Source organism: Pleurodeles waltl, chromosome 2_1 (assembly GCF_031143425.1).
Source record: "Pleurodeles waltl isolate 20211129_DDA chromosome 2_1, aPleWal1.hap1.20221129, whole genome shotgun sequence".
NCBI lineage: Eukaryota > Metazoa > Chordata > Amphibia > Caudata > Salamandridae > Pleurodeles > Pleurodeles waltl.
The window spans coordinates 125755282-125782530 of NC_090438.1; the positions used below are offsets into that span (position 1 = coordinate 125755282).

The 27249-nt window shown below is 45.6% G+C and overlaps 1 protein-coding gene across 1 annotated transcript in view; it reads left to right on the forward strand.

The window, feature by feature from the left end:
- GUCY2F (guanylate cyclase 2F, retinal) overlaps positions 1–27249 on the forward strand; it is a 428460-nt gene that overhangs the window by 131281 nt on the left and 269930 nt on the right. The window contains exon 4 of the mRNA XM_069211537.1: positions 19147–19501. Coding sequence (XP_069067638.1) covers positions 19147–19501 — 355 coding nt within the window. The remainder of the gene's footprint in view (positions 1–19146; positions 19502–27249) is intronic.

Below are 27249 nucleotides of genomic sequence, written 5' to 3' on the forward strand. Positions count from 1 at the left end.
ACCTATTAAACAGAAGGTTTACAGGGTGACTGACAGGGTCAGGGCACGCATTAAGGATGATGCATCCAAAAAGCTTGCCCTAGGGGTTATTGAGCACTCCAGCAGTCCTTGGGCCAGCACAGTGGTATTGGTCCCAAAGGCTGCTGCAATGTGGTCAACAAGACTGCACACACCCCATCCCCCGAGCTGATGAGCTCATTGACCGGTTGGGAGCTGCCAAGTACCTCAGTACGTTTGATTTAACATCGGGGTACTGGCAGATTGCCTTAACTGAGGGGGACAAGGAGAGGTCAGCATTCTCTACCCCAGATGGACACTTTCAGTTTAAGGTGATGCCATTTGGGATAAAGAATGCCCCCGTCCTGTTCAGAGGTTGGTCAGCCAGGTGTTGTCTGGATGGATGAGTTCAGTGCCGCTTACCTGGATGACATTGCTGTGTTTAGTTCCACATGGGAGGAACACCTGCAACACCCCTGGAGAGTGTTAGAGGCCCTGCAGAAGGCAGGCCTCACTATTCAGGTGAGCAAGTGCCAAATAGGGCAGGGTTCTGTGGTGTACTTAGGACACCATGTGGGGAGTGGCCAAGTGGCACCCCTACAGCCTAAGATTGACACAATTCTGACTTGGGAGCCTCCCAAGACCCAGACTGAAGTGAGAGCCTTTTTAGGTCTCCCAGGATATGCAGGAGGTTTGTTAAGGGATATGGTACTATTGTTATCACCTTAACTGAGTTGACTTCAAAGAAGCAACACAGGAAAGTGATCTGGACAGAGGCTTGCCAGAACACTTTTGATGCCCTGAAGGCTGCCATGTGCACAGCACCTGTGCTGAAGGCACCTGACTACTCCAATGAGTTTTTTGTGCAAATAGACGCCTCAGAGCATGGTATTGGAGCAGTACTCTCACAGCCAAATGAAGAGGGCCTAGATCAACCTGTAGCCTTCATTAGCAGGAGGTTACTACCCAGGGAACGTAGGTGGAGTGCCATAGAACCTGAAGCGTTTGCTGTGGTTTGGGCACTGAAGAAGTTAAGACCCTACTTGTTTGGGACTCATTTCCGAGTTCAGACCGACCACAGGCCCCTCAGATGGTTAATGCAGATGAGGGGTGAGAATCCAAAACTGTTGAGGTGGTCCATTTCCCTACAGGGGATGGACTTTATGGTGGAACACCGTCCTGGTACAGAGCACGCCAATGTTGATGGTCTGTCCAGGTTATTCCGCCTTAGTGATGCAAACTCCCATGAGGTTGGGTAGTTGCTCCCCACTTTCAGCTGGCGGGGACACGTGTTAGACTTTTCATCCTTGGCATGGTCTCCCCTAACTTTTTGCCCCTGTTCTCCAGGTTGTTGATGTGTGCTGGACTCTGATTTTGCTGTTTTTGTTACTCTGGGCACATTACCACTGCTAACCAGTGCTAAAGTGCAAGTGCTCCTTTACAAAATGTGTATGTAATTGGCTTATCCATGATTGGCGTATTTGATTTATTAGTAAGTCCCTAGTACAGTGTACCAGAGGTGCCCAGGGGCTGTAAATCAAATGCTACTAGTGGGCCTGCAGCACTGGTTGTGCCACCCACATAAGTAGCTCTGTAATCATTTCTCAGACCTGCCATTGCAGTGTCTGTGTGTGAAGTTTTAACTGTAAATTCGACTTGACAAGTGTACCCACTTGTCAGGCCTAAACCTTCCCTTTTCTTACATGTCAGACATCCCTAAGGTAGGCCTTAGGCAGCCCCAAGGGCAGGATGCAGTGTATGGTTAAGGTTGGACATATTGGCGGTCATTCTGACCGCGGCGGTCGGCGGTTGCCGTCCGCCAAGCGGTTCCCGCCGAAAGACCGCTACGCGGTCAAAAGACCACGGCGGCCATTCTGGCTTTCCCGCTGGGCCTGCGGGCGACCGCCAGAAGACCGCCGGCCGGCCCAGCGGGAAAGCCCCTTCAACAATGAAGCCGGCTCGGAATGGAGCCGGCGGAGTTGCAGGGGTGCGACGGGTGCAGTGGCACCCGTCGCGATTTTCATTGTCTGCAAAGCAGACAGTGAAAATCTTTGTGGGGCCCTGTTAGGGGGCCCCTGCACTGCCCATGCCAGTGGCATGGGCAGTGCAGGGGCCCCCAGGGGCCCCACGGCACCCGTTCCCACCATCCTGGTTCTGGCGGTGGACACCGCCAGAAACAGGCTGGCGGGAAGGCGGTCGGAATCCCCATGGCGGTGCTGCAAGCAGCGCCGCCATGGCGGATACCATGGGCCAGCGGGAAACCGGCGGGAAACCGCCGGCTCCCCTTTTCTGACCACGGCTTTACCACCGCGGTCAGAATCGCCCAGGAAGCACCGCCAGCCTGTAGGCGGCGCTTCCGCCCCCCTCCGCCATGGTGGTCATGGACCGCCAGGGTCAGAATGACCCCCATAGTAATGTGTTTTATATGTCCTAACAGTGAAATATTGCTAAATTCGTTTTTCACTGTTGCAAGGCCTGTCCCTTTCATAGGTTAACATGGGGGCTACCTTTAAATCTGATTAAAGTGTAGATTCCCTTTGGGAGCGGATGTGGAGTTTGGGGTTTCTGAGCTCACAACTTAAAAATACATCTTTTAGTAAAGTTGATTTTAAGATTGTGTGTTTGAAAATACCACTTTTAGAAAGTGAGCATTTTCTTTGTTATACCATTTCTGTGACTGCCTGTTTGTGGATTCCCTGTCTGGATCAGTTTGACAGTTGGGCTGGTTGCACCTCACACTAGACAGTGACACAAAGGGAGCTGGGGTGTAGCCTGCATATCCTGATGAGCCATCTGTGCTAGGAAGGAGGGGAGGAGTGGTCACTCACACCTGAAAGGGCTGTGCCTGCCCTCACACAATGCAGTCTCTAACCCCCGGGTGAGTGTCTGGGGCTTGGCCTGGGCAAAGCAGGATTTCACATTCAAAAGAGACTATACTTTGAAGTAGGCCTACTTCAAAGGAGAAATTGGGTATTTGAAGGGCACCCAAAACCACAGACTTGAGAACACTTGTGGAAACAAGAGGACCTCTGCCTGGAGAAGAGCTAACGAGCTGAGGAAGAGGAGCTGCCCTGCCTGTGACTGTGCTTTGTGGAGCTATCCTGCAGTTGCCACCTCTGTCAGAGTAGGAGGGCAAAGACGGGACTTTGTGTGCCTTCCATCTTGAGAAGAACTCTCCAAGGGCTTGATTTAGAGCTTGCCTCCTGTTGTTTGAAGCCTCAGGGACAGCAAAGACTTATCTCTGCCACCACCTGGAGTCTCTGAAGAGACTCCTACTCTGCCCTGTTGTGCCCATCCGGTTCCTGGGACCCTGAAAGGAGAAGCTGGCAGCCTAAGAGGAGGAAATCCACGCACAGAGCGCTGTGCGGGGAAAAGATCGACGTGACTCCGATCCGCGGCTAAAGAAACGTGCACCGCCGGCTCCGCAGCTGAAAATCGACGCTCGCCGGAAAGGCAACCGAAGAATCGACGCACAGAGCTGGAGAAACGATGCGCAGCCTCGCTGACGGAGGCTGGTGAGATCGCAACCTGCGCTGCGTGGTTTTCAGATCATCGTGCGGCTGGATTTCCAACGCAAGTACCGCTGGGCCTGGCCGGACCCGAGAGTGCTGACCGGATTGACGCATCACTCTCCTGCGCAGAGAAGAAACGACGCGCCCGACCCGACAAAAGGAGAAATGACGCAAGGTCTCGCTTGTGAGTGGAATCGACGCATCACAAGCCCTTTTTGACGCACACTCGCCAGTGCGGGGTTATTTTTGACGCACCCAAGGTACATTTTCACACTAACTGTGTAAGTGTGTGTTTTAAACTACATAAAGACTCTTTTTGCTTTTTAATTGATAACTTGACTTGTGTATTGTGGATTTTTGTCCGTTTGGTCTTATTTTGTTTAGATAAATATTTCCTATTTTTCTAAACCTGTGTTGTGTCATTTTGTAGTGTTTTCATTAAGCTACTGTGTGTGTTAGTACAAATACTTTACACCTAGCACTCTGAACTTAAGCCTACTGCTCTGCCAAGCTACCAAGGGGGTAAGCAGGGGTTAGCTGAGGGTAATTCTCTTTTACCCTGACTAGGGTGAGGGTCCTTGCTTGAACAGGGGGTAATCTGACTGTCAACCAAAGGCCCCATTTCTAACAGTAGCTTTAGTCTCGAGCGAGCTGACAGGATGACCCAACTATGTGAAACTTTTGATGCTGTGCTTTGTGATCACCCCAACTATAATATTGGGGGTAATCCTGATTGACCATCCGTCAGTGAGGTTTCCCACTAATTTGATTTGAAGCTTGCTCAACAAACATGACCTCAAGTCCATTCAGCACACACTTGAAAACACATCTGCGGTTTTAAAATTCCCAAAAACTTTCAAGGGAGGAAGCACTTTTGATTACGTGTTTACCTTGGATAAAATCCTTGATCATTTGGAGAGCTTTGAAATTCTTCTATCCTGAGAGAGAGACCATGTTCCACTCAGCACAGTCCTGAAATTTCGCTTGACTAAGTGGCAATGCCAGAAGGCAATGTGCACCTCAAAAGATGATGAAAATATACAATCAATCCAGCAAATAAAATGGGGATCAGCCTCCTCACAAAAACTTAAGTTTGGAAATCCACCAGTGTCCCCTCCCTCAAGACTCAAAATAGTAAATATTTTCTGGGCAACTGGGAGACCATTACTAAAGACATTCATCTAACCCTAGGCCGTGTACCATCCCCCAGAGGCCTCTTACTAAATATTCTAAAAAAAAGTGCCCCATAATGGAAAGTAAGCAGAGTATCCACAGGCTTCAGAAACTATGCCAAAAATACAAAATCTGCTAAATAAATCAGAGCTGCAGTCAAATTCGCGGCCCCTAACAAAACAACATAAAGAATTGATCTGGTCCACAGAAACTTAAACAAATGGATAAAGAGTGGCTACACATACATTCACTACTGGGCAAATGTAGTCAGACTGACTTATGGAGATATATCAAAAATAAAATGTGTCAAGAAAGCCCAAGAATTAATGTGATTGATGAATCCCAGTGAACGCAGCACATAAATAAGTTATATGAGGCAAAAGCAGCAAGTGTCTTTCCCCTGAGCAAATCATGCGCTTCAGTCGACATCCTGAACCAAGAGCCAAAGTTCACAGTAAATGCTATTTCACAAAAATGTTGTTCAAAATCAGAACAACGGGTGCTCCTAGCCCAAACAGCATTCCAGCCCAAGTTGGAGGGGTTCAATCCTACATCGACTATATTAGAAGAGAGATAGGCAGGATCCAGCCAGATATCGCCTTATCGCCCTTCGTGATATTGACGCCTTTGTCCTCTTAAAAGAACTGGAGTGCTGGGCAGAGGCAAATGAGATAGTTCCATTTTGTCGAACTGGCTTCAGGGAAAACTCTTCGACCAAGGATAATATAGTTGTACTTTCCAACCAGAAGTCGTCCCTCCTCCACCCATGTTTCATTCCGCTGCATTTGACTCAGTGGACAGAAATGACATAGGGAGGAAATTACAGGGCTGGGGCATTCAGAACAGCTTGCTCTGAGCAATAATATCACTCTACACATAGACCTGGGTGAGGGTCAATCTATCTCAGATGATCGTAACAAGGAAAATTCCAACAGGTCACAGATTAATGCAAAGATGTGTCCTTGCCCCCTTGTTGTTTAACCTGTATACTGCAAATATGTATTTGGCTCCTAATCAGGCTAACTTGATCCTGCCAAAAACTGGGAATGCGAAGGTCACGATATTACAATATGCAGGTGACATTGTTTTTCTGGATCACTCCAGAATTGGGATCCAGAAAGCACTAAACGCCTCCCATAGGTACAACGAAGTTAATAAAGTGACTGCAAATGATTTGAAAATTTACGTTATAACATTTGGGAGGACGATCAAGAAATTAAACTACGACTGGAGCTTGGGCCCAGTAAAAAACAAAGGAACAAATGGGCGTGTGGTTGTCCACAAATGGATGAACTAAAAGTCAACCTCAAAGCAAAGGCCAAACTGATTATCACCAGAGCCTGCCAGCTCAACAACGCACAAGAAAGCCCTCTTCAGTCCCAATACTAAGGGTACTCAGGACATCCCCCCTACCTGCGGTCAATTACAGTCACAAAGCTTTCCAGGGGCAATTCACCAAAATAATGGAAAAACTGCAACTTAGATGCAATATATAAGAGGGTTTTTAGGTTACCCCAAAATATAAGATACTGTATGATCAAACTGGAACATGGCCTGGAGCGCCAAAAGTGGGCTAACATGGGTGCTTTCTCTAACATATTACAGTACGATCATTAAGATCCCACCCAACACTCTGAAATCAGCTCTCTGGCACATTTTTGATTAAAAAAAAGAGCCTCTGGACCAACTACTTAAATACATTTTATGTTATGTTATGTTTAGTTAGTTATATAGCGCATGGCTACCTGAAGGCCACCAAGCGCTAAACACAAACCTCTGCGACAATGTCTGAGAAACAGGCCCTAAAACAGCCAGGTTTTGAGAGCTTTCCGGAAGTTAAGTTCATGACTGGTTAGCCGAAGGCTAAGGGGAAGAGAATTCCACAGTTTAGCTCCAAGATATGCCATCGTAGTACCTTCCCATCTTGATTTTTTTACTCTAGGTATAATGGCCAGTGCCGCTGATGAAGACCTGAGATCTCTGCCAGGTTTATAAGAAGATGCAAGGGTCCTTAAAAGAGGAAGACCTCTATTATATAAGGACCTATGGATACAGCACAATGTTTTAAACTCTATGAGCTGTTCCACTGGGAGTCAATGAAGAGAAGAGAGGGCAGATTTAACAGAAGCATGCCTAGGTATCGCCAAAAGAAGACGAGCTGCAGCGAACCACCTGCAACTTTCTTTTCACATACTTAGTGGAACCTAATAATAATACATTGCCATAGTTTATTCGGGAGATAAAAAGAGCCTGGATAATGAGTCTTTTTGCCAAGAACAGAAGAATTGTAAAAACCTTCCTTAAAAGCCTCATTAAACCGAAGCAAGTTGAAGAAATTGTGTTAGCTTGATGTTCTAAAGTAAGTCGAGGATCTAGACAGACTCCTAAACTTTTAATATAATCCCTAGGGGGAGGCAACTCCCCCGGGGAACCAATCAGCGAGGGATTCATGCCCGACGGGCACATTGTCCCAGTATCATTACCTCGGTTTTGTCTCCATTTAGTTGAAGCATACGTTCAGTCATCCATCTTGACACCGCCTGTAGACAGAGAGACAATGAGAGTCCATCGGTACCAGAATTAGTAGAAAACTAAACCACTAGCTGGGTGTCTTCTACATAAGACACTAGTGAAAGACTGAATGGCTCTATCTTACCAAAGGGGGCCATATATATATTAAATAAAGTAGGACTAAGGGACGAGCCCTGTGGAACACCACAGCTACTTTTAATACAACTGGAGAGGTAAGAATGGTAAAAAATTCAGAAATGATCTCCCCCCAAAAGTGAGGAGAGCCAACTTAGTGCCCTTCCCGCGACTCCAATCTCCCTCATCCTCTGAAGTAGTAGATGGTGGTCAACTGTATGGAAGGCAGCACTAAGGTCAAGGAAAACAATTGCCGTCACACACCCCTGATCCATACGATTCCTGGCCTCTTCCATGACGGCAATCATAGCAGATTCATTGTTTGTGGAGAGGTCTAAAGCCCATCTGGGTAGGATGAAGGATGTTATTATCCTCAAGAAAGGTCGAAAGTTGAGTGTTAATGTGTTTTTCTAATATTTTAGAAAGAGATGGATACAACGAGATAGGTCTATAATCTTTGAGCACTGTTTTATCCATTTTGGGTTTTTTCAACAGGGGTTTAACTATGACATGTTTCCACTGATCAGGAACTATGCTCCTAGATAGTGAGGAATTTAACAGTTCAGTCAGGACAGGAACCATGACTGGTGCCCCAAAGGCCAATAGAGAAGGAGGATCAGGGTCAATTGGGGATCCTGACTTGGAAGTCAGGAGGAGAGAGGCGACCTGATCTTTGTAGAGAGAGGAAAATTGCGAAATAGTAGCAGCACAGTTACAGCAGTGATCCACCGCTACCTGGGAGTAGTGCATACTATTCGGAAAGTTCAAATAGATATCTACTATTTTTTGCTGAAAAAACATTGCCAAATTATTACTATGCCCTTGAAAGGCTTCGACTAATTCGCCATCGGGGGATGATTGTAAAATGTCTTTCTCTCGATACCTTCCAGATTAATCACTCTGAACTGAACAAACTCCTGCTCTTGCACACTGCACTTAAGACCATCTTGAAAAAACAGACATGCAAGGTGACCTGACTGAACTGAAGAGTACAACGGTGCTGGAAGCAGTGGCATCATTCTATGTCAACAAACACCCACACTGTCTGAATCCACAACCTTACCTTCAGTGCTCAATTGGGAAAGCTTGCCTTAAACAAATCATGGCTTCAAGGTAGATGGGCCTCCAGATCAAAGAAATGAACCTAAAATGGCCCTCCCATTCCATGATTGTTAATTGCAGGCTCTGTAGATACAAAACTGAGTCATTCAATCATTTACTATAGCATTGCTGCATGCCTGCCGCACCTTGTTAAAACCACTCTTTTTAACCCACAGAGGCCAGGAATTTTGTCTTCACATTGACAGAGCCACCTGACCTGGCCAAATTTGGCAGACATATTGGCCTAAAACAAGAACTCCTTAAAGAACCCTAGAAGAGTGGCTAGATTTAGCCTGGAAAGACAAATCCTTCCTCAGCAAGTCATTGATGGCAAGCAGTGTCCTCTCCTTGAACTTGTGCATACTTATCTATCTCACACCATGGCTACTTATGGTCTTTTAACATCTCTTTTTATACTCAATCTTTTAATCGCGTGCAACCAGACAGCCATATTCTATAAGAATTTCAATAATCACTAGGCCCTTTACATTTCCGTGCCAAGGTATATGCCCACAGCTACGACAGGTTATTTTTATAATATTTGCACTTTCTTTTTATCCTAGTTACTTTTGAGCACTTTCTATGCCTGCATTTTATACAGAGCACTAAAGGTGACCCTCAAGGCATCTCTGTTAAATAATGATTCATTTTAATGCACTTGTCTTTCTTCAGACTATTTAATGTAAATTCTTCCTTTTCTCCATAAATATTGTAAAGATTGTAACTAATCATACAATAAAAGTTGTTGACATGTCACTTGGCAGTTACCATTAATGAGATGCACCACAATACTTGGTCGAGTGGAGATTCTTGATGGTACGGCCACTCTTAGAATAGTATTGGAATTGAACAGGAATTTGGGCTTCATCCCAGTATACACATGCCAGTCAGTCCAGTCAGTGCTATAAATTTTAAAAGAATAGGTCTTTATCCTCATACAGTGAATGTAGGGCAATTACAGTAAGCAACACCACAAAAATAGTAGGTCTAGTGCCTTTTGGGGTGGAGATCAGAGCCTAAACAGTTTTATAGTGTTTATATGCTAAGGGACTGGGGCAACAATTAAACGAATATTAGCATTAGTGTTAGTGAACTGTTTTGTCATATGTCTGTTTTGTCATATGAGGAAAGGATTATTTTTGGATGTCCTCTGAATCTTTTGGCTCACATTCTTCTTATATGATGACATTTATAGTCCCCAGGCAGTGGAGCAAAGGTGTTAGAATGTTGGCCTGGAACAAATATGTAAAAATACGCGTCCTCTTTGTCCAAGTGTCTCAGTGGACCTTTTTACAAAAGGGATCAACTAATTGGCTTTACGCGAAGTAGTTGAGAATCCATGATATGTCACAAAAAGCACAAAAAACGTACCAAAACACGCCACACAATAGTGAATCTGGGATCCCACTCACACAAAATTGAGTATTCTATGGTGCTAAAATGGATGCCAATTTTAAAGTTGGTGACAAAAGGGACACTGGACACAGTTCAACAGAGAGCACTTGCTGCTCCAACAGCTCCTCAAAGTCAAAATTGAAACAAATGGGTTATTTGTACTGCAATTTGGCTTTTACTCGTTTTAGGTCTTCCATGGTTACCAAACCTTGGGTAGTTGCAAGAGATGATACAGATAGATCCAGAGCCAGGACATTCAACCCCAGCCAGTGTGCCTACATTACGACTAAGGGTGAAAACTAAAAATCCTCATGTCCCTTGTGGGCTTAAATTGGGTGCTGTGAAGCCCCAAAAAAGCAGGGATATTCCATGACAGTTCACAGTCATGGAATGTCTCCTGCAGGTCCCTAATTCACCTGTGATCAGATTTATTTCTGGTTGTACGGCCTGTAAAGCTTCTTTGAGATAACCTCCATGAATGTATTAGTTCACTAGTTCTTATTTGTGTCGGCTTAATTAGGGACTAGTTCCTCTCTGTGCCACAAAATGAAGTTTCCTCTTCTTCCAGTGTAGGTCATAATAGTTCTCCACTGTCTTTGACTCCTTTGCAGCCTTATCATAAAATAGCAAATTCCAGAATCCTGTTCATGGTCAGACATCCCTCTATTAAAGCTAAGCACAACTTCTTCAAAAGACAAGACAAATCCAGTTGTCTCCTCAGCTTCCTATCCTGGTAGACTTGTCTTGTTTTGTGGGAAAAGTATTTCCTACCACCACCTAGCTCTTGTTCTGATCCAATTTTTCTGATTCTAATTCAAATAGGTTTGGTTTCTATCTGGTGTCTCCCTGGCTGCTTCTCATTCATATAGGTTTGGTTTCTATCTGTACAATTTGATTTGGTCATGTCTCATCATTCCAAGACAGACATACATCGAATGTCATCGTCTGCAGGATACAAATGTACTAAATCCCATGTAGTTTCCCCAGTGGCTACGACCGCAGTGTAGTCGGATGTGCCTGCCTGAGCTCCTGTGTCACAGCCTCAGTTACCCAGTAATCCTGAACTGATAGTCCCCCTTTAGCCCTGTGGGGGCAAGGAGGTGCTCAACAACAACTGGATCCAGCTCCACAGCACTCTGAGGCCCTGGATACTGGGAACAACAGCTGCCCGGATGCGACAGAGGGGGCCCCAAAATGGTGGCCCGAATCAGCATGGCACCATAGACTGGTATGTCTGCACCTGGCACACAGTTTGGGGGTTGGGAATGGAGGTCCCATTCTTCACCTTCTTGCTAATGGCCCAGCAGTGGAGGAGAGCCCTCACAGCGGCAGCTGCACTATGTGGGGCTGATGCACACAATTGACAGGACTGCTGTCCAGGACACAGCCTTGCGGCTCACTCACGCAGCTCCTCACACTGTTGGCAGGACCAGGCATGGCCAGTCTGAAGGGTGCATAACAATGGATGGCCCTCCGGAGATACACGGTGCGCAGGCTTGGGAGGTGGAGAGGTGCAGGTGACACTTTTTCTGCCCCCGTCTACAATAGAAGATGAGCCTCCTCTTCAGATGTCGGGAGAAAACGGCAGAGCCAGAGACCACAGACTGGCTGTTGTGTGTGCTTAGGTAGAGTGTTGAGTTATTATGACATTGGTAGGTTCTATTGAGTCTATGACGCGTGAAACCTATTCCTGTCAGTTGAGCCTCGGTGTTGTCATTGGTAGACCTGTTTCCTGTTCACTATGTATCTTAAATAAAGAAGAACATAGTAATACTGCGTGGATCCTTGTTGGTGCTACCGGCTGAGGCCACTTCACTGGCTGCACATGGGGAGCTTGAACCCACGTTTTGAATGCCATTTTAATAGATGCTGTGGCCTGATGCCACTACTCACAGCATAGGCTCCCCCTAGCGCTGAGCTCCCCTTCAGTGGCCAGTGATCCAGACAACTTGTCCAGTGATCCAGATGACTGGTCCCAGGGACTCCAGGGAAGGTGTCCCTCCCAGGAGGTGCAGGGTAAAAGTCATTACAAACGGCCCTAAATGCAATGAACAGACAAAACAGGACACTCACCAATGCTGGATCATGCAACGGACAGTACAGCACCAATTCCCGGACCTCAGCATGGGAAAGCCCAAGGCAGATAACCCCACATAACCTGCTGGACTCAGACATCCCCCACAGCTACAGGATACCCTGTTAGAACCTACCCTGCAGTTACTGGAGGCTGTCCTCCATGGTCAAGTGCAACAGTTTGGCAAAATACTGAGAGCAATCACAGAACTGAAATCACTTGAAGCCAAGATTGATGGGCTGGCAGAGGACATAGGTCTCCCCGGTGTGGACCATTGAAAAATGGCAGACAGGATGACCACAACTGAGGCAAAGATGGCGTGCAAGGATCGAGCCATCAACGATATGCAGGCCAGGTTTTAGGACCTGATAGAGGCAGTGAACAACCTACAAGATTGAGTGGAAGATGCAGAGGGCCCTTCTCTGCAGAGTAATATTCATATCATAGACCTACCAGAACAAGTGGAGGGCCAAACTGCAGAATTGGACATACAGCATTGGTTCATACTACACATCTGTGGTGGCAAACTCACAACCTTCTTCACAGCAAAGAGGGCCCTCTGGGCCCTGGGTAGCCCCCTGGCACCTGGGTCTCTGTCTGGGCCTCTGTGCAGCTTCTGAAGGACATGGACTGCATTAGCCAGACCACCCTGGTGCACGGCTCATGGACAGTGAAGGTCCACAAATTGAATCTGTTCCCGGATTCCATGATCATTGTCCAGAGAAAGAGAAATTCTTTCCTCCAGTTCAAGGTGAAATTCCACCAGCTGAGCATGCTTTTTTCTACCCTGTGAAGCTGCACATGGATAAAGACAATACTACCTGTACTTTATGACACTGAAAGAGGTATGGCAGTAGCTGGAGGGAGATGGCATCTCTCAAACAGATCCAGATGACTGGCAAATGGTGAGGATGGGAAGACGCAGGAAGGGGGAACCACGAACCAACAGGCGGAAATGGCAAGGGCACAGCTGGTGGCATAGATGGTAACCTACAGAGACTCGCAGGGAATGGAATCAAGAAGCAGCCTGCAACATGACTGGGTCATCTTGTACTCACTGGACACAGACATGGAACTGTTTCTTCAGCAGGGATCAGAAGTAATGCCATTGACATTGAATGGGGTGGGCTGAGGGGATGTCCGTGCACAGGAGATCCATGGATGCACTGCCCCTCTGCCGACCAATGCCAGCAAGGAAAATGTGCAATTGCAGTTGGAACTTGGAACCCTTGCCGTGCACACTGCCAGGCCTTTTACTCCTTTCACAAGATTCCCTAGGTCAGTGGCCTAACCATCTAAGACTCACAGATTGATTCATATTAATTGTTGTAAAGTTGTTTTATAATTCTTTCTAAGGGAACTGAGGGTCAGGCAACAATGTTTTTTCATGATGGGGGGTGAGCATAGTTTGGTTTATGTCTTGAAAACATGGGGATGTGGGTGGGTTTGACAGAGAAAGGATAACCTCTCTACAGAGTTGATGCAGACAGGATGTGGCCAGTGCACGAGGGGTGAACGTGAAAACTGAAGCCAGGGAGGGGCATCCAGGGGACGATCTGCGAAATGTTGATTGACCATGGCTGACTGATGGTAGAGTGGCCTAAAAATACTCCCATGGAATGTGAACGGGCTGGGGAATAAATTCAAGCATGGAATGGTGATGCAATACATTAAACGAATAGTCCCAGATATCATCTTTCTACAAGAGACCCACTTGTTGGGGACAGACTGTACGTTCCTTGGACGGGGGACAATGTGTGGCCCTTGGACACTGAAGATCCTCCTGGTGATCTAGAGTTGTGGCCATATTTGTGAAAACATGCCTTCTTTCAAAACCAACAGGACATGGATGGACCTAACTGGGATTGTCCTTGGGATATAGGGCACAAGAGGCACAAAGGGAGATATATTTATTAAAGATTATGCTCCTTTTTGCCTACAACGGGATACACTAGAAACAATAGGCCCAAACGTTATTGGCTGTTGACCCACTGCCAATGCTGGGAGGGGACTTCAGTGGCACCATGGCTCAAGAATTAGACAGGACAAGAACACCGTCGGACAGAAATCCACAACATACCCTGCTATCTCAGTTTCCTAGGACTATGGAACTAGTTGACCTGTGGAGACTCTGTCAAGGTTGGACTCCTTGTTCTCACCCATGGGTGACCACCCAGCTATACAGGGACGGAGTATCTTGCTGGGGGATATTTTGGACCTCTTGCTGCTACTGGTCACCCTGGACTAGAGGGAGCAACATGGGAAGGGCTCTGGAGATTTAATCCCTGGAAGCCATGGGACCCAGATACTGTCAGGCAATTCAGGCTGGATTCTGAGATATACTTCAAGGAAAACAAAGACTCAGTGTAATCCCGCACCATTGTGTGGGAAGCATACAATAGGGTCCTACTTGACAAATAAAAACATTGGTGACATATAAAAAGGGGGCCACTGCTGACAGACTAATTGCCCTTGTACCCTGCATCCTAGACCTCGGCCACAGGACTATTGGCCTACGCAGCTATCCTCAGGACAGGATATTGCAACCCAGAGGAAACTATGGCCCTCATTCTGACCTTGGCGGTCTTTTCGCAAGACCGCCGAGTTACCGCCGTGGTGAAGACCGCCGACCGCGGCGGTATGCCGCTGTGCGCATTCTGACCGCTGGGAGCGTTCCGCCGGAAAACCGCCAGCAGCCACACTGGCGGTCGGCGGGAAAGTGGAGACTGGTCAACCTCCACCGCCACGCCAGCAGAACACCGCCCACAGAATTACGACCCACATTTCCGTGTGGCGGTCTTCTGTTGGCGGTCTTCTGTTGGCGGTCACCTCCCCATGGCTCCCGTCGCCTCCCGGAGGACCAACGCACAAGGTAAGTTGACCGTCCGTGAGGGGAGGGGGTGGGGGGGTGTTGTGTGATGTGGGTGTGCATGGGGGTGTGCGTGTGAGTGTGTAGAGGGGGTGTGTGAGTGCGTGTATGCGGGCGGGGGGTGCTGCTGTGTCTATGGGTAATGTGTGCTGTTCGGCAGGTGCGCATGTCTGCATGTATGTGTGCGGGTATGTGTCCCCGTTGTGTATGTGTGTGTAGGGGGTGTGTATATGTGCATGTTGGGGGTGTGTGCATGTCGGGGTGCATGTATGTGCATGTCGGGGTGGGGGTGGGGAGGGGGTTCGTACCACCTCTGGGGGGTGGCAGGGGGGTGGGGGGTGTGGGGGGAGGTCTCGGGTGGGTAGTGGGGGGTGGGGGAGACCCCTATCAGTGCCAGGGAAGGAATTCCCTGGCCCCGATAGTGCTTACCGCCATGGTTCGCACGGCGGTTCCCGCCCGCAAGAAACCGCGGTGGTAGGCAGGGTCATAATACCCTTGGCGGTCTTGGGACGACCGCCGGGCCGGAGTGCGCAAACTCCAGCCCCGCGGTCATGACCGCTGTGGCGGTCGGAGTGGAGAAGTGGCGGTCGGTCGCGGCGGGGACCGCCGCGGTCAGAATGCCATTTTTAATACCGCCGGTCTGTTCGCGGTCCGACCGCCGTCTCTCCGCCGACCGCCAGGGTCAGAATGAGGGCCTATGTGATGTTGGGGATAAAGCCGTCCACCTGCTGGCATGGCTAAGTCATAGAGAAGAAGAGGCGAGATGTGTGGGGGAAAATCACTACCCAGTACAGTTACAGTAACTGACAGTAGGGACTTAGCCGGGGAACTCGCAAGTTACTATACACATGCAACCACTGGTGACAGACCAGAAATTGGAAAGCTTCCTGGCCACACTACATCTCCCAACCCTGTCGCAGGATGATGTGGAGTTGTTAGAGGAACTGGTGGGGGTGCTTATGGCAATGCAGAGCGGCAAGACACCAAGGCCCAGTGGGCTACCCGTGTAGCTGTTCAAAAGTCTGACACCGACTGTGACTACCACCAGATCTTCGACATGCACTCATTGCAGTGATAAACAAAGACGTTAAGCCCAGGACTGACTGTGGATCCAGCTACCCAATCTCACTCCTCAGTGAGGAGAATGAACTGTTGGCACCCATTCTGACCTGCAGGCTCAACACCATTATCACATGGGTCATCCACCCTGATCAAAATGGATTCATACCACGTAGGTCTACCTGACAGAACTTGAGGAGGCTATCTAATTGGCTCGACAAAGTGAAGGAGGTAACAACACCCCTACCCATAGTTTCCACGCATGCTGAAAAACATTTGACTCCATCCACTGGCTCTACTTGACCTTGGTTTTGAAGTCCTTTGGGTTCTGACCCTAATTTTGCTGCTGGGAGGTGCTACTCCAGAGGGACCCCACAGACCCAGTACAAGTAAGTGGGTAGATATCAGAGACCTCTCTGTGACTAAGGGGACCAGACAGGGATGCCCATTCCCCCTTCTCTTTGCCCTGTTCATTGAATAAGTGGCAGCCTGGCTCGGACTTGAGCATGGACCTGGCCATGTCGACATCATGGCGGAGTGCCCTTAAATGCAGACAATGTCCTCTTATACATATCAGACCCTGCATCACACCCATGCATGTCGTTTGCTTGGATATAAGTAACGTTCAGGCTTTCCACACGAGCACAACGTTTTGAGATGGCCTTATATCGGTTGCTTCAATCTTCATTTGTATAGATATATATTCTCATGTATGCTTACCCAGCAGCCAGGCATACCATCAATTGTATTTCCACAGGAACCAGGGGTTACTCTGTAGTTTTCTTCACGAAGTCCTTTCCAAAATATTCTTCTGAAATCACCAGCAGCACTGTTTATTCATCCCATCCCCATCGCCATTTTTACGTTCAAAGACTCCATCCATGTATGTTTTAAGAATTGAATTGAGTACAGGACAACAACCCCTGCCAACCTCCCTGCTCAGCAACCATCTGCTCTCTGACCCAGGAATCCAAAATCTAGAATCCTGTGAAAGAGCATCGGTTGCTAAGCACCCTTCGCATAAGATTGTTCAGATATGACTGTCCTCTTATACATATCAGACCCTGTACAATGATTGCACCCCCTCCCGAGGTCCTTTGGAGCCTCTGGAAACTGCTCCGGATACAGAATAAACTGGCATAAATCTTTCTTATATTGCCTGGGTGACTGGGACCCATGAACCATAGTAGGGACCCCCTGTGGAGAGCAGAGGATGGTTTTCGCTATCTAGGAATATATGTTACCATGAACCGAGAACTGTTTATGAGAGCCAATTCAGAGAGACCCCTGGTTGAACTACAGAATGACATATCAAGATGGCTCAGATTGCCACTGACACTTTTTAGAAGGGCGGCATCTACAAAATGATTTCCCTTCCAAAACTACTGAATGTACTGCAGAATACTTACTATTTCATTCCTTAATCCTACTTCCTTAGGATAGAAAGAGAAATTAAATTATTACTCTGGGAAGCATTAGATCCTGCATAACACTGAAGATCCTATATCAATCCATATATAACGGAGGGATAGCCCTACCTCACATCCAGCCCCAATATTAGGACACCTACATACAAGCTAACAGTGACTGGCTCCTGTGGGAGATAGAGGACGTATACCTGGAAGGCAGTCCTGGTGCATCCCTGGGAGGTGGCAATAAAAGTGTGATTCTGTCTGATCCAGTTGAAGATCCTACACGTGGTATATTTGGACAGGGGCAAGGTGCATAGAATGGGGAAGATGCCCCTGCCCAGTTGTCTTAGATGCAGCAACACTGTGTTCTATCATGCTCCCTAGGGGGGCTGAGAGATCCAGAGGACCTGGGGCATGATCCTTCAGGAACTCAGCACAGTACTCAAGGAAGAGATACCACCCAATCCCCAATTCATACTTCTGGATGTACTAGTGATATCGACCAGTCAAGAAAAAAAAATATTTTGCACACTTGGTATGATAGTGGGGAAGACAGAAATATCGCCCAGAACTGGGGGTCGGTCACCCACACTGCCAAGAAGAACCCAATGGATTGCAGGGATGGATATCTGTATGGGGGTTGGGAAAGTCATATTTGAAGCTAGGGGTTACCCAAGAACAGGTTATCAGATCTGGGGTTTGTGGAGGAAATATCATGGCCTTGCAATGAATGACCAACAAGGCTCCACACACAGAGACTTTTCAACAGAGCCTTAATTCTGACCACCAGTTGTTATCTAATTGGAACTGCTGGGATGCCACAGGGGGTGATGGACCTAACTTATTTTTCACAGGTGGGGGGGGCTCAATAGGGTTCAATAGGGAACCCTGGAAGCCTGAGCTGGTCCCCCAGGCCTGCCACCCACTGTATGTGTTCATAATGTATCATATCCTAATATTGCTGTAGTGTCATGTTGTAGACACAATGTTTGTTACACGGACAAACATAGTAGTAAAAACATTGATTAAAAAAAAACATTACTGTGCCCATTGGGAAGTACGTTTTTTGGATGACCATACATCCTTTGTCACCATGTAGGGCAGGCTTTAGCGCCGGTGGCACCCTGTGCAACAGCCTTTTTTTGGCACCCCGTGCCCCATGACCACCTCCTCGAATTCACTCACTACCACCCGGCAAATTTGTCCCTCATCTCCCCATAGCCCCCCTTCACATACATTCATTTGTTTTAAACCAAGGCTGGTTTTACTAATCCACTCAGCTATCCACATAAAATATAGTTCTGTTCTTTGCAGCAGGAATATTAACCCTCTCGGCTACTTTATAGTGAGCTAAAGCTGCCGCTAGACAAAACTCCAGTCTCTCTCCCTAGCAGGAACATTAATTACAAGAGATATCTTGAAATTATAATTGCTTCCTGAAGGCTGGACGCACAAAGAACCCATCTCCTCCCATAAAACCCTCTACCACCCCCAGCAGCACCCCTGAATAAAGTGTGTTAAAGTGATTATGGGCCTAATTTAGAGTTCAGAAGTAACTAAAAGTCTTTACCTTTTATTTTAAAGACATTTTAAGTGCCAAGGACTATATAAAGATCAACTTTTATCTGATGTAGTTCTGTTTTCATAAAACCTTAATCAGATGCTGCATTGATCATGCCTTTAGGTACCCACTTTATTATGCTGGAAAACTGCTTGGTCTAACAATACTCCCCACAATACTACTTGCAAAAACTCTTTCTCAAAATGAGAAAACATGTGCAATAGGAGCATTGATTCTGTTCATAGTTTATTTCATCGCCGATGCTACAAATCATTAACAAATAGAGTATTACAGTGTATTTGATAAAAAATAACTGCATGTTTTTTTCTTTGTTTTAATCAACGTAGGTGTCACCATTGTTTGGCACAATATACAATGCAATTTACTTTATTGCTCAGGCCATGCACCACGATGAGAGGCATCGGGCGTGGGTTTCTGGAACCAATTTGGTTAGAAGTTCTAAAAACATGGAGTTTTATGGATTTAACCAGAGGATCCGCACTGATTCGAATGGAAACGGATTCACAGATTTTGTCATCCTTGATATGGACATTACAACCTGCCAGCTTCATCGAACGTATCTAGTAGACATGGAATCAGACATGTTGAGATTTATGGGAAGACCGATTCACTTTCCCAATGGAGTGTCACCGAAATCAGACTCCTACTGCTGGTTCAGCAATGGAAAAATCTGCACTGGAGGTAAGGTAGATTCTAACTTTACTAATTATTGGAAGACAGCTGTTAGTAGTGATGTATGTAGTGTTTGGCCAAATTCTAAAAACGAAATAGTCTGTAGACTTTATTGAACAATTTACTAATAATCAGTACCAGTTCATTACTTTAAAGATATTTTTTGACATATATTTCTGTTTAAATTAAACAAAAAATGTATAAAAAGACACATAACAAGACTCCTTTTGTATGATTTACACCATTTACTAGTATGAAGCAGATGACTACATCTGAGGATGTTGCATCCACATAAAGAACAAAACAATTGGAAAATCCAGGAAACTTATGTTAGGACGGAAATGACACCTGGCCTGTATGCTTAATTGTGAGCATCTGGTATCCTGGTTTTTAGGTTTCGCCTGCACAGCCCTTGCAGTGCTTGCAAAATCTGTTGTGTTTATTATAAATCTTAATTAGGGCTTAGATTCCCTCCCCCTTGCTTTCCTTGCTTTCACTGTTTCCTGTGTTTGCCACTTACTTTTTCTCCTTTTCTGTTGGCTACCACACAATTTTCTTCCATTTACCAATGGTTGTTCCTTGTGTGTTTGCAGTTATCTGCATCCTGAGGCCCAAGCAGGGCCGGCTTTAGCGCTGGTGGCACCCTGTGCGACAATCTTTTTTGGCACTCCCCACCCCATGACCACTTCCTCGGATTCACTCACTACCACCTGGCAAATGTGCCCCTCATCTCTCCATAGCCCCCCTTTCACATACATTCATTTGTGTTAAAGAACTTGTAAAAGTCTGGCTTTACTAATCCACTCAGCTGTCCACATAAAATATAGTTCTGTTCTTTGCAGCAGGCATATTAACCCTCTCTGCTACTTTATGGTGAGACAAACTGTAGTCCCTCTCCCTAGCAGAAATGTTAATTACAAGAGGTATCTTGACATTATAATTGATTCCTGAAGACTGGACGCACAAAGAGCTTTTCAGCAGGTGCTTTTAAATCGCAAGTTTCGAAAGTCATTATTAAACATAGTGCCTCCCTGTGGTCAGCACCTGGTGCGGCCGCACCGCTCGCACCGCCCTAAAGCTGGCCCTGGGCCCAAGTACTGTGTTCATCCGCTTTGGTTTCAGTTTTGTCAGCTGTTGTGTTTTTTGTTGTCTTGTAATAGTTTCAAACTTTCTTAGAAAGTATTTAAAGGTACACACTTCTGAGGTGTTTTCTACATCTCCATCTGTTCCCTAGAATTGCATACTCTTAAAGAGCTCTTTTAAATCTTTCCTCTCCTGCAGGATTTCTGAGGCGCTGGGATGAATCCTTTCTGCATAATGCGTGCTCTTTGTTGCTAACACTGGTATCCAGTGCTTGGCTCTGGGAAGGCTCTGCGTGCATTACCCAAAGGAGATGTCAGTCACTGACAGACTTCCATGAAGCGCGTGCACTTCAAATTCCCTTAGCACTGACACGGGACACCCGGCTGGAAAACAAACCTTCAGTCCAGTAATTGGATTTGGAGGTTTGCGGCTGTGCGGGTATAGATGTGTTTACACTGAGAAAGAAGCCTTTTTAACAAAGCCCCATCAAGCAGCGTAGTCCACTCTGCATCTGTAAACAGGTTTATTAGAAATGTAAGTATTTCCTTGTCACCCTTGTTAACGTGTCGAACCATAATAAGTGAACTTACAAGGGGACGCGAAAAGGTCGATGAACCTTTTGACTCATTTAAGATGTTCTCGCCATAACTTGAGTACATAAACAAATAATCAATTCACAATAATCAACAATCATTAGTAATCAATAAAATCAATAATCAATGGAGTCAGTAAATTTCAGTCGCCATGACTTTTCAGTCATGAATAACCACACCTTTGGTAAAGTTTAGTACTTTTATTTCCCTTATATTAACAATACTAAAGTCATGTAGATTAATCTCAGAATCGTATAGAACAATACTGGTTGACCAAAACGGCGGCAGAAATGCAATCTAATCAAAGCTTGACTCACAACACATTCTAAAGATCCGGTGCAGATCAATAGCAGAATCAGCTTTAATAAAGATATATGATACATAGAACTCAGCAAGATAACTCATCAATCATTAGTCCCTGTATTCGTCAGTTAAGTTTGAGTGCCCTCAACTAACATCAGATTAGCGTCGGCATGTTGGACTTCATGCAAAACAAATTTAGAACACAAATTTAGGAAAAACATCTAGTTATTGGTCAAATCAAAACAGAGCAGTTGGTACCTAGAAAAAAAGGCATAAAATGCAAAACAGTCACATTGTCATATCTACCTATCCATGGTATGGGTCAGGAAGCAGAATCAGCCTTCATCCTCAGGTCATCGATCGATCAGCAAAACATTAGGCTCTCAGTCAGAGAGTATGAGACCAATGACAGAATTTCAAATCTCTTCTAAAGTCTCTTCTTCTCTCAAAGTCACTCTAGATCTCAAAATCTGGTCTGAATAATTCTCCTCTGTTGCGTTGTTATATCAAAGCCACCTAAACCATCCCCTAATTTCCTATTGGTCACTTAATCGTACGGTTATACTTTACCCAATAATATTTCTATACCAAATCTATGAATTCTAATATTTTGCTCTTCATACGAAGTTGATTGGTCCACTTTACAATGTCCTCATCATCCGGCTCGTCAGGTAACAACTTTGTTGCGTCCTCATCTCCAGTCAGTGTCATCTTTATTAACCGCTAAGAAATACAGCTTCTGAGGCCTGGCAAAACTAGGCCAAGACACTCGCTAAGTTAAGGCCTACAATTAATAAAGCTAAAGCATATTTCCTAACCCTTAATATGACATATTACTACATTAATCTGATACATTTTCAATATTTCATAGGTCACATTTTCAAATGCATGCATTATTTTTCTCTACGTTATTCATTTTCTACAAAATTCATTATTCAAAATACATAAACATTCAATAATAATTTCTAGTTAAGTCACCTGCTCTAACACCCTCACCCCTTCTATAGCAAAATATGTTTGTCAACAAAATTTTAAGATTAATTCAACATAAAATTAAAAGTGTGCACATTACGTTTAAAAAAAAAAGGAAAGATGTTATCCATATGTTACCTAGCAAAGTGAACACGGACAACCGCATTGCCTTTTTACACCTAATAAACAAACAGCACGTTCTTTGTACATCAAAATGTTTGCGCAGAAGGGTACAGTGAACTTAGTTTTAAACAAAAAAACAAACAAAAATATTTTCTTAATAACCTTTGACACAACCTAAGGCCTGCAGAAATGCCCGTTTTGACCATGTTTTGACCATTTGACCGAGGTAAGCTGGTGCAACACTGCCACCTACTGGAACTTTTTCTCCTCTCAGGTCTGTCAGGATAGATACGACCTCAATCAACCCTCTCACCAGTGCCTTTTCTACAGCTGAATTTACACTAAAGTGCCTAGGCCATGTTTAAACACAAGACAAGTATTTACTCGTTTGAGTCTTTTCCTAATTCGTTTTGGTTGGCCAACAACTGAATTGTATACATTATGGTAGGCAGAAACTGGAATACACATTTTATTGGCACTTCTGTGACTGGGTCAGTGTGCCTCCCACTTTATTACGCACTATAAATAACAATTCTTGATGTGCTTTCAGATGTACCAACATTTGTGAGGGCGCGGTTACATCACACAGAAGTACACTCCAGGAGTGACTTAAGGTGCCACACATGGCATGAGCCACCTGGCAGGAGTGGTGTAAATCTAATCTATCCAGATTTCTCAAAAGGAAAAACATAGTCCACATGATTGTGAAAAGTCATACGCATATTGTTCTCAATAAAACAATTAAAACACTTTCAGTGTGTTTCTTTCACTTATCTTGCACAACTGGTCAGATGCTCATTACAAAAAATAACAGTTATTCTTCATTTGTTTATATTATCACTAGCCAATAACCCAAGCACACCTTTTCAACCAGTTTTGTTAAACTAATTTTTAAGGTTTTACATACACAGCACTTAGATTGTGCTTGATTTGTTTTTCATCTACCCTTTACCAATCTGCCCATGGCTGCACCCAGTTCAACCCGACTTATCAGGTATATTATTTTCACTTCCACCTTTACCTCATATCCCTGCTTTATAATACCGTCTGTAACAGCACAATATGTTGCCTTCCTCAATAAACAGCTCATAACACTTTAATAGAGTTTCAGTAACTTATATTGCATAACTACTCACAATCTACATATTACAACAAAGAAAAACGAATTATTAATCACATAAGCGAAAACTAATGCATTTACCAATGCTTGTTGGATTTTGGCCTAGTCCTGCCCTTTGACAAGAGTGTGGAACCCAACCCATCTTGCATCTAGAAGGACCCGCCAAGTGCTCTCTCCACAGTGACAGAGAATTACTGTCCCTGTTTTGGGTTAATGCATGAAGCACTGTGGTGGCAGCATGCCATGATATTGGAAATCCTAGTGTGACGAGACCTTTAAGCCATGTCATGATAGTGAAGGCCTATTGGCAATTTTAGTGTTATGGCCCTGGGGAATGGGGTCCCTAGAGCCTGATATGATAGAAAAATAGAGTGGAAGTGCCCGGTTTTGTGGTATTGAAACATCATGAATGGACATAGGTGGCAAGGAGAAACTAATTTCCTGCATGTGTACAATACATTTTGAGATATAAAATATATTGAATATAGAACTTCAAATGCACCAGCGTCCTGCAATTACATGGCCACAACACTAATGCAGCCCTGACTGAATATTTATTCAGGGAAAAGGGCCCGGGGGTAATGCAGTAAATCTCTAATTTTAATAGTCAGAGTTAAAGGGGCTCATGAAGATGAAATCTGAATGGTGTGCCTTCAGAGAACGCTTTACCAAGATGTTTGAACACCCGTTCTGCTGATAAATCAACTTTATGTGAATGTCCTCTTTATTATGAAAGTACAGTTTAAGAGCACTGAGCAAAAACGATACAGAGACTGCAATGACCCATAAAAGTTTGTTTGCCACTGAAATTAGCAGAAGGAAGATGTTGGACTAATTAGTTAAAGTGAAATAAGGACTTTGAAATAGACACTTGTACTGTAACGCCCAGAATGCCCCATAGAGAATAAAAGGCAGGTTAATGCGAACCATGTGTGCCTACAAATGTAAACCACATGAGGAAGACAGAATGTTGAAACGCATTGTGGTGTCTGATGTGCTGCTCCATGAATAAACGGAATGTGCTAAATCTGTGCTGAAATAAATTACACCAAATTTGTAAGGAAGCTAGATCTTGGTTCAGAAAGTGTGCTTTTTCTGATTTGATGTAAATCTATTCAGTAGTTTTTAAGAAATTAAGGTAAAAAAAATATTCATATTTAAGGCCTGCTGGGTTTGCGAGTGACTCCCAAGAGTCCAGCAGACCTGCAGATTCAAAAACTGGAACCATCTGATTGGTTAAGGGTGTGTTTTTCCTATCAGCTGTCTTGCTCCAGCGGGTACCAAAGGCTCCCACTAGTCCCGCTGCAGTTCCTGCTCTGATTGGCTATCCTCAACCCGAAGAGAATTGTTGCGGGTGCAATTTCAGGACACCAGGGGTTGGCTGCCTGCGAGGGGTTGGATGCAGGGCCTCTTGCCAACACCACGTTGCGCACGGTCAAAGTATGAAGGCACAATTTCACTTACATTAAAAAAGCCCTAGAAATTCACAGAAAAAAACAAAGGGTAAAAAACTTAGACTTTCACTTAAAAAAACAAAAGTTAAAGTGACGTTATAGTTAGGTAGGTAATGGTATATTATTTTGCATTATGGAGGATTTTCACAGCTTAACATCAGACTGCAAGGACTCAGTGACAGGTACATCTTTTACAGGCAGTGACAACTGGCACTAGTCACTGGAGTGTTATTCTATTATCCACCTATTGCAACATGTTGACTAATGTACATATCTAGAAATAGTTTCTGGCCTGTACTTGATTACGGGCACACCAAGATTTTAGAAGGCACTTTTACCCATGGAAGAAGGAACCTTAAACTGTACATTTATTTAAAACTTTTTAGATGTTATGGAGTATTTATTAACATATGACATCTTGATATTATTTAATTATTCCATTATTTGACTCTTATATATAGAATTATTTTTAAATGCCATGGCTACAATTGAAGAAGAAGCTTTATATAACAATCTTTACACAGTCCTGTTAACAATTAGCATGTATTCCTTGTGTGTAATAGTCCATATAAACAAAGGGATTGTTCATCGATGTTTCGACCCAGGAAATTAATCTGACTTCTGTAAGCACCTGCAAAAGATAATAAGAGACCCGTTAAGTGTAAGTCCATCTGCTTATGATGTAAGTTCTACTCTTGTCCACAGAAATACTCATTGAATATACTGGTGAAGACCATCAGTGGATATTCAGTAGTCCAAGCTCTAAAAAAGACAAGCCATCATTCATTCAATGTCTTGAAATAACAACGTATGAAACCGTGAACACCAACCAGATATATTGCAAAAACTGATCAAACATCATTAGGATAACATCCCATTGGTGTCAACTGAACAATTCATCCACGACCAGGCAACGTGTGCAGTATATCACTATTGTCTAGAGCAGTGCTTTAAATGGAAAAATAGAAGTGCAGGTACTCTGTAATAGAGTACCTGCTTGTTTCTGAGAAGTGCCGGTACTCTCCATTTAAAAGTATTACGTTTTTCCTGAGATATGCCGGTACTCTCCCTCTCAAAATAAAAAAGTGCCGGTACTCAGTACCGGAGAGTACCGGCCCATTTAAAGCACTGGTTACATCCTCACCATCTCCAACTCAGTAAAACAGGTGCATGAACTAACCGCAATCATTGCCCCAACGCTGGCCAGGGAGCCTCACGCTTGGTGATTAGACGCTGGGTGCCAGGGAATGGAGGGCCTTGGTGACGGCCCAGCCCTCCTTCGCCTGGACTGGTGGTGTGGCTGCTTGCCCTCGGGGGGGTTCGACAGAGCGTGGGCTGGCAGCGGAGGCCCGGAGGACAGCGGACTGTGCGCCGGTCTGTGCCTAGGGACAACGGAGCAGTGAGTGCGACGGATCGGGCCTGGCCTGGGGGACTCCCGGGGCTTTCGTCCGTGGGAGGGATTGCTCCGTCCCCCCCCCGGCCCTGACTCTTGCCCTGGGCAGCGGTGGAGAGGGGGAGAGGTGGCCCCCTGGTCAGCTTAGGGTGGGGGGTACTGTCCAATCCCCCCCAGTGATTCCTGGAGCGTGGTGGCGCCATGAATGGAGTCCACGGCTGCTGGGACAGTGCAGCTGATAGGCCTCGGGCCACCAGGTGGACCCATGGGGCACAACCGGGCCTGCGTTGTTGAGGGTGCGCAGGACCTGGGCCTGATGCGATACTCCGGGACCCGCAGGGCACATTAGGAACTGTTTGGTGCCTGTCTGCCTGCTGGCCGTCGGGTGCCTGGGGCCAGTTTCTCTGGGCCTGCTGGACACACGGCCGAGAAACCGGGCCTTATAAACTGAAGCTCCATTGGGACCTGGTGGGAGGGGGCCGGACCCTACCGGTGCGCCACAGATCTAGCCTCACTTGTTGCACATTGGCCCCCGGCATCACGGGGAAGGACAGGCAGGCAAAAGCACCTTCCTCTCAAACCTGTATAGACAAATTTACAACTCTAGCTGGGGCCCCTGGAGGTAGTGCCATGGGGGTTCCTGGCCTGGCCTAAGAGAACGAGGGTGACACCGACAAGATCCTATGTGTCATACAGTCGTCCAAGGCAGTATTTGA